Genomic DNA, 8,119 nt, shown 5'->3' with positions numbered 1-8,119 from the left:
CCAGGTTCTGAGTATTTATTTCAGTTAATGGTAGTTTCCAAGGGAGGACTGAGAAAAGATAGGCATTGCTGTCCACCCTCAGCAAATCACAGCATCACATAAGAGTACTCAGACCCGCTGCTGCCCACTGAGGAGGGGCCTGTTCTCACCAATGGGGCAAGAGCGGAAGACCCTGGGCAGCCGCAGCCAGTGGGTGCTACCACATGGCAGCTGGGGAAGGGGGAGGGCTGAGCCCTGCTTCAGAAGTCTTCGCCTGATTTGGGAGAAAAAGAAGAAACTGATTAGCAATGGACAAGGGAAACCTACCTGTGCTTCTCCAAAAAAGAGGACACACCCATATCCCAAGTTTCCTGGGCCTTGACCCAAGGCCCCTCCCCTTCTCACCAATAGGGTTCATCTTATCTTGTTTTTATGGTAACCTCTGTCCATTCCTCTCTCACACTACAAGCTTCAGTGCTTTGAGGACCTTGGCACTCCAGGCCTGGGGATCTGCCCTTCTCACAGGTAGAGGACTCAGTTCACCCAGTTTCCTCCACTCTTGATATTATTAATAACAACAGTCATCAGTATCATCATTTATTGCACTCTCACTTCAGAACTGGGTGCTTTACCACCATTGTCTCTAATCCTGACAACAGCCCCATAGGACAGGTATTAGTTTTCCTATTTTTCAGAGGCTCAGAGACATTAAGCTACTTTCCCAAGGTCCCACCAGCAAGACTGCAGCCTGGGTCTGTTTAACTTCCAAGTCTGGGCTCTTTCCTGGATACCAGGTTTCTTCAAAAAAAGTGGTGGTTCCCTCTCCTCTTGAGGAAGAATGCGTGGTGGTAATAAGGGATAAGGAGGTGTGATCTAGATGGTGGGGCCCTCACCTATATATCAGAGATACAAGCACCATAGCCATCAACACCAGCAAGATGCCCACGAACAGGGGAGCCTGTCCAAGGCCTGCTTCTCGACCTATGAACAGAATCCCAGGCACAGTTTCCGTCAGTGTCTGCTCCCTACCAGATAGCCTCTTCCTGTTCCCCCCTTCTCCCTACTTCTTGTCCAAGTACATACCGGGCATTACAAGCTGGGTGCTGACCATCGCCAGGCTGTTAGCATCAGCCAAAGACACATTGAGGCAGTAGGTCCCTGAGCCACCCTTCAGTGCTTGGTGCAAAACTAGCTGGCAGGCTGGGCTGGGTGGCACAGGCTGACATAGCCGCTGGGCAGGGGGCTGGCACCCTGGAGATGAGATGTCCATACAGGCTTCCTTGGGCAGCCTGCGAAAGGTGTCAGCTTAGGTCAGGGCAACTGGGAGGGAACATTAGACACCAGAGAGTGGGGCAACAGTCAACCCAAGAGTTCTCAGGATAACCAGTGGGACACTCACCCGCCTTGGCAAGACACGGTCAGCTCAAATGCATCTCCTTCGCTGGATGGCACAGCCTGCAGGATCTCAGCACTCTCAATACCCTCTGCAAAGTTGCAAGATTTTAAGTCTGGGTACAATGTGGGATTCCTCTACCAGGCCTCCCCAAAGGCCCACAGACAGGAAAGCCCTAGGGCTACTTCCCCAATCCCATCCTCATGCCTTCAAAATAAAAACCCTGGGATCTGGATATTTTTGTCCAGGTGAGTAACTCCTTCCAAGGTATGCTTCCACTGGTCAGTCTTAGGCGGTACACACCTCCCTCCACCAGCCCCCAAAGTAGTCAAGACTCACGGACAATGTCCAGGGTGAGAGAAAAGGAGCCATATCGATACAGCACACAATCCAGGGGGGTTTGTCGCTTCACCAAGATTAAGGTAGCTGCACCATCCAGCAGGGGGCTCTGGGAGCCTGGCAGGAGAGGATTGAAGAGGCAAAGTCAAGAGACAAATGACTCACCTGGAAGTAGAGGCTACGCAAGCGTTTTTCCAGGTACAGCCAGAGCTATTGCACCCGGGCTTGGCATCAGGCAAGGCCTGGAAAATCTCATTTTACAGATAAGGAAACTGAAGCCCCAGAGGGGGAACGAGCACCCCAGAGTCACACAATTAGGAGTAGCATTGGAGTTTTAAGAAACCCCAAATGCTTATCATACTCCACACTGTGCTAGGTCCTGATCTAGACACTCGACAAGTTAACTCTTCCACGTGCCACCGGGTCATTCCTACCTTTTCAGTGTTCCTACCACAATTTCAGGTTGACCTGCTTTGGGAAAGGAATCCAGGGTTGGTAAGTGGTGCCAGAATCTACGACGGAATCCTATGCATTTATACTTGCACAGAAAGAGATACAAATTACTATGTAAATGACCACAGTCTGTTCCCTGGCAGAAGCCTCAGGGAACAGCTCTCCTGAGACACAGAGAAGCAACAAGCTCTCTCCCAGCGGCCGAGGGGCAGACCCTGGTTTTCTTAACTCCAGATGGATTCCATGTTCTTAAGAGGGACTTGAGGGCTTAATAACAGTGAGAGCTCTGATGAAACTCCATTGCTAAGCAAAGGATTGGGTAACATCTGGGGCCTGGGTAAGTAGAGTAGCTCTTTAGAGTAGTGACAAATAACCCACCTCAATGAACCTCGTTCACACTGACCCTCTTACCTGTAATACCTTCTGTAGGCACGAATGGGCGGGCATCTGGACCCTCAGGCTCACGGGTGGGTACCTCTCCAGCTGTGGGCTCCACCAGCTCTCTAGTTGTTACCTGTACAACTGTGGTTCCAGAGGGCTCTGTGATTGACACTTCAGGTGTTGTACGTATGGCCTCTGCAGTTGGCATCTCTATGGGTGTGGTATCTATGACCTCTGAGGTCGGCACCTGCTCAGTTGTAGTACCTATGTCCTCTGTAGTTGGCACCTGTACAGGTGTAGTGCCTGTGACCTCCGTGGTTGGCATCTTCACAGCTGTGGTTCCAGAAGGTTCTGCAGTTGGCACCTGACCAGATGTAGTACCTATGACTTCTGCAGTAGGCACTTGCCCAGCTGTGGTGCCAAGGGCCTCTGCTGTTGGCCCATGCCCATCTGTGGTGACTGGAACTGGGGAGGAGCCACAGGAAGTGAGAGGAATCGCAGCCTGTAACACCACCTGGGCAGTGACTGGGCCAGACTCTAAGTAAGTGTGAGTGACCACAAGTGCCCGAGAGATCAGGGTCCCAGTATCATCTCCAAAGTCCCAGGTGTAGGAGAGGTCGGCCCCAGACAAATAGCCACTGGGGTCATGAAGCCGGAGGGCAAAGGTCAGAGGATGATTTCTCAGGAAGTGCTTGTTCCCTCCATCCAAGGCCTGAAGCTGGGACACGCTCACAGAGAAGGGTACCTGGTCTGAGATAGGAGCCAGAAAAGGTGAGAACCAGACCTGGGCGGAGGGAATGTTACACACCAACTAAACTCAAGCTGACTGGCCCTTCACTGACTCTAAGCCCCACCTTCTTCTGTCCAGGTCTTCCTGGCTCTGCCCCTTTAAGGTTACATACCATTTCCCCTTTCCCCTCTCCCCTTACTGGTCAGGCCAACCCTCCCCATCTTTTACTGTTCTGTGACTTATTCCTTTGCCCATTCCTAAATCCTTACCAGTAATGGTGAAGGCTGAGCAGGAGTGAGCAAGGGGCACATAGCTCTGGGACTCCCGGCGGTGGTAGACAGTCACTTCCATGGTATGTGTGCCCAGCATTGCCTTGCCTGTCACAATGCTCAGTCCCGACACTGGGCCCCCCAGAACTTGCCAGTACTGGCCTGAGGTTTTTGAAAAGAAAAGCAAGGGTCAGGGAGGTACTGATCCAAGGGAACTGAGGGGAAGGATTAGAGACAGGGCAGTACAGAAGGAAGGTCGAGAGAGATGTATTGAGTAGGGGTCAGGAAAGGAGTCCTAATGAGGGGTTCCATGGGATGGCACAACAATTCGGGAAGGGCCCCCAGAAACAATATAGTAGAGAGAGTTGGAGCAGGCTATGTGATATGGAAGAGGAAAGAACCATGGGGGCAATAAAGGTTAGGGAAATTCACAGCAAAACAAAAAGGGGATCAGGTAAGAATAGGTGAATCGAAGTGTGGATGACTCACCCCAGGTCTTCCAGACATAAACAAAGCTTCGTGTCTGAGACCCAGGGCCAGATGGGCAGGCCCTCCCATCAGGGAAGATGCAGGTATCATCAGGTACCTGGGGATACACTGGCTCTCCTCCCCACACCTGGCTCCCTGAAAGATCAATACAGAGTCACCCTCAAACCCTGGCATTCCCTTCTGTACACCAAAACTCCTCATATGGCTCCCGGAGAGGGGCTGTGGGAATACTCCTTAGCTACAAAGTACATTCCCCTTGGTATAACCCTTCTGGGTGGCAGCGGGAAGGATGGAAACTGGAATTAAAGATTCATATGTACTTAACGACAGACATAGGAAAGAAGTTAGAAGGCCATATATCAAAATATTTAGAGTGGTTTGCTCTAGCTAGTAGGATAAAAACAAAAATAAGAGCCACCAGCTAACATTTTTTGAACCTTGCCTTAGCCTAGGGCAGGCATTATGCTAAATTCTTTATATACAATCACATTTTAATCCTTACAACAACTGTTCAAGTAGGTATCATCCCCATTCTACAGATAAGGGAATGGAAGTACAAAACAATTAAGTAACTTGCCCAGGGTCACATATTATTTACAAATTTAAATCCATGTCTGTCTAAATTCTAGGTCCCCTAGGTCTTCTGCCGGCAATTTTGCATGCTATGTGTTTTTTTTTTCTTTTTTCTTTATCTGTGTTTAAATTTTTTTTCTACAACGAATATTATAGAATACGTATATAATTTATTTTTTTAAGAAAAGTAGAAAGGAAGAGAATACTTTTTGAGCTCACTGGGGACACCAGGGAATCTGAGCCCTTAGAGTAAGGTCCTAGAGCAGAGAGGTACTCACCATTGATGATGGTGTTGTTGGCCCAGATGACCTGCCCATCTGGCAGCACCTTTTGGCTTTCGGGGAAGTGCAGGGCGATAGAGAAGGAGGCATTTGCCCCGACCAGTGTAGGGCCATCATTACTGACCTTCAAGGACACCTGGCCACCTGGGAAGGACAGCTCCATTAGCTGAGACTCCTTGTTTTTTTCTCCCCTTATACCTTTCCCCTTCCTATCTTCCCAAGCTCCATTCAACCCAGTTCTTGCTCCTCTACCCACACCCTGCCCTCCCTGGAAATTGCTAAGTTCCCACCTCTCCAGCAATCAGGCCCCTGGATTTCTGTCCACTCTGGATACAGCTGCCTGTTCCAGGATTTTGTTGTGAGCGGCCTTGAGACACCCAGCCAGTCCTGGTCTCTGGGTCCTAAAAAGAAGGTACAGTGAAGGTCCTAGGATCGCGCCTCAGTCCCGTGTCAGGGAATAGCACTGTCCCATGTCACCCTATTCACTCTCACATTCAAAGTGCATCTTAATTTACTGAACACCCACAACGTACCAGGCACTGTAATAGGTACAAAGGACTTAAGGAACGAATAAGACACGGGCACCTGGGTGGCTCAGTCGGTTAAGCATCCGACTTTGGCTTGGGTCATGATCTCACGGTTTGTGAGTTCAAGCCCTGTGTGGGGATCTGTGCTGACAGTTCAGAGCCTGGAGCCCGCTTCAGATTCTGTCTCTCTCTCTCTCTGCCCCTCCCCTGCTCGTGTTCTATCTCTCACTCTCTCAAAAACAAATAAACATTAAAAAACAAGAACAAAACCAAAAACAAACAAGACATGACCCTGAAGGGATTCAAGGTAAAGTATTGGAAATAGATACATCCATAAATTATAATAACTGAAGGCACTGTTCAATATGAGTCGTTGTAGACATTCACAAAGTACAACAAAATGACAGATTAAAAAGATTAGTTCCACTCTGGTGAATTGGGAAAGACCATCGGCTTGATGAGTTGGCCTGTGGGATAGAATACTCTGGGCAGAAGGACCAGCATGAGCAGATGCATGGAGGCATGTTAGCATGAGGCATGACAGGGACTACCAGTGTGGTTGATGAACACTGTAAGAGATGAGGCCAAGAAAACAAGTGGAGGCCCTGAATGCCAAGCAAAGGAGTTTGGCTTTTATTCTGTAGACAAGGCCATGGCAGAAGATTTTGTGTCATTGACATATAATTCCCATGCCAAAAAATTCACCCTTCAGAAGCTTTTTTAATATGATCAGATCTGTATTTTAGAAGGATCATTATAGCAAGCAATGTAGAGGATGGATCAGAGGCAGGCAGAGGTTGGGAGTGAGGACCAAGCAGACAAAATTATTATAACTGACCAAGAGAAAGGTCTGAGAAAAAGAGGTATGAGGGATCTACATATACCTCACCCAGATAGAAAAACTATCCTTTTTCTATCCTTCGTTATTGTTGTTTATTTATTTGTTGGCTAAAGTATTTAGAAGTAAATTCCAGACATCTTGTTATTTTAACCCTACAATTTCAGTATATATCTGTAAAAAATATGAACATTTTCTTGAATCAGCACAATGTCATTTCACACTGGACACAATTATCAAACCCAATTCATATAAAATTTCATGATTATCTAACATGTCTTATGATTTAAAAAAAATCAATATCTAAAAAGTAAGCACAATCTTTTTAAGAGGGTCAGGTGGACAAGTATGAATAGAATGTTTCCAAAATACAGTTAGGAGCATAGTAAAAGAAAAAGACTTGAAACTACAGCACAAATGAGGGAAGTCAGATGAAGGAGAAGCTCCTAGAAGTCTGTGAGACCAGGGATCTAGAGAAAGAAAGGGGAGACTGGGACATGATATCTATATTTTAGCACAGGAGAAACTATCTTTGCTCCATTTCTAATGTGTACTGGATACCTAGCTGAGTCTGCTTGGGGAGGGGAGATCTGGAATCATTTCATAGAGCATCCTACCACTAGAGCAAGAGAATCATAAGATGCCCCATTCTTTCTTCATTCCCAACCCTCCCTCCTCAGAGCAGCACGGGACATTCCAGACCCTCTCACCACCCACACCCCCACCCCTTGCTCCTGTCACGAGGCCCCAATCCCCCAGAGCCCTTTCATGTGATGCTCAGCTGAGACCCCTCTGCCTGTCTCTTCCAGCCCCAGAACAAAAGCCTGAGCTATGTTCACCCATCCCCATCTCAAAGAGGGGAGGTGGTACCTCCTTACTTTTTCAATCCAATACCACATTCTCTCACTTCTCACTTCAAATACACTATCCCAGGCACCTAAGTCATTGCCTAAAAGAGTCTCCCACTCGTTTCACTTTTGAAGCCCCTACTTGGACTCACTGCCCAAGGGGCCTCAGGATTAGGGCTACAAAGACCCACTATCCTTGTGCCCTTACAAGCAGATGGTATTATTCTCAGGCTCAGTCCCAGATCTCCACATAGGGAGGGAGCTCAGATGCCCATGTCCTCACTAACTCAAATGGGTGGGAGAAGCCTGAGATATTGCTGGTATCTCCCATAAAGAGGGGAAAAACCAGAGCAGGTGTGCAACCCCAAATTCACACTTGTTCATGGCAATACTCCCCACACTCACCTTCTGTAACCCCCACAGCCAGAAGAGCACTCATCATAACCACATGGAGAAGGCATTTTCTCAGCACCAGATGCATCCTGTTCTTTCTTCCAGCAACCAAAGGCGCTGGGGGGCTGGGGCAAGCCCCTATATAGGAGAGGGGTGCTCATTTGCATAGCCCTTCCTCCTCTCCATCCAGAGGAGTCTTGGGAGGGGCAGGAGGACGGAGAAAGGCAGAACTGACAAGGGATCCTGGTCCCTGAACATCCCGCTACTCAACCACAGTTTCTAGTTTCACTGGGTCGCTCTCTTCTTGACTGGGAAATAATTGACTGAAGGGCAGGTGCATAACATGTACCTAACACATACGATTCACCATAGGAGAGTGAATCAATCTGTTTTTGTTTTTTTAATCAAATCAGGAAATCTTTCAAAAAAAACAAAGACCCTGCATCCCAAAAGAGAGAGTATAGAATAGACAGAGGGCGGAGGCAACTGCATCTCCGGGGCCCAGAAAACCCGTACAATGAGATTCCCAGTTTCCTGCTTTTCAAAGGAGGCTCCCTGGGCCAGGTGGAATTTAATCTTAGGGAGAGACACATTTTCCCTACAGGTGGTGAAACGGCGAATTAGAG

General features: G+C 48.2%; 1 protein-coding gene across 2 annotated transcripts; it reads right to left on the bottom strand.

Moving 5' to 3' along the window:
* Position 1: 1 nt before the first annotated feature.
* On the bottom strand, positions 2 to 7,632 carry PMEL (premelanosome protein). 2 transcript variants are annotated; one of them, XM_058742415.1, is made up of 11 exons: positions 7,506 to 7,632; positions 5,178 to 5,288; positions 4,885 to 5,031; positions 4,034 to 4,168; positions 3,545 to 3,706; positions 2,576 to 3,295; positions 1,712 to 1,828; positions 1,379 to 1,463; positions 1,063 to 1,268; positions 873 to 960; positions 2 to 253 (listed from the first exon to the last, which is right to left on the bottom strand). In XM_058742415.1, the coding sequence occupies exons 1-11, from the start codon at positions 7,579 to 7,581 to the stop codon at positions 109 to 111; spliced, it is 1,992 nt and encodes a 663-aa protein (XP_058598398.1). In that variant the 5' UTR covers positions 7,582 to 7,632; the 3' UTR covers positions 2 to 108. The 2 variants fall into 2 exon arrangements, with proteins under 2 accessions (XP_058598398.1, XP_058598399.1); XM_058742416.1 differs by lacking the exon at positions 873 to 960 and having other exon boundaries at positions 108 to 253.
* Positions 7,633 to 8,119: the final 487 nt, after the last annotated feature.

Source organism: Neofelis nebulosa, chromosome 8, assembly GCF_028018385.1.
Source record: "Neofelis nebulosa isolate mNeoNeb1 chromosome 8, mNeoNeb1.pri, whole genome shotgun sequence".
In the NCBI taxonomy this organism is placed as follows: domain Eukaryota; kingdom Metazoa; phylum Chordata; class Mammalia; order Carnivora; family Felidae; genus Neofelis; species Neofelis nebulosa.
Note: the sequence above shows the minus strand (reverse complement) of the source record. Positions and strands in the feature narration are given on the sequence as shown.

What these genes read in the sequence shown, in the direction of transcription:
- PMEL (XM_058742415.1), bottom strand. Translation starts at nt 7,581, where the DNA reads ATGCATCTGGTGCTGAGAAAATGCCTTCTCCATGTGGTTATGATGAGT. An exon ending in CTCAGCCTTCACCATTACTG is followed by an intron (nt 3,296 to 3,544) that starts GTAAGGATTTAG and finishes CTCCTATCTCAG; the next exon opens with ACCAGGTACCCTTCTCTGTG. An exon ending in GCCTACAGAAGGTATTACAG is followed by an intron (nt 1,829 to 2,575) that starts GTAAGAGGGTCA and finishes CTCTCCTGCCAG; the next exon opens with GCTCCCAGAGCCCCCTGCTG.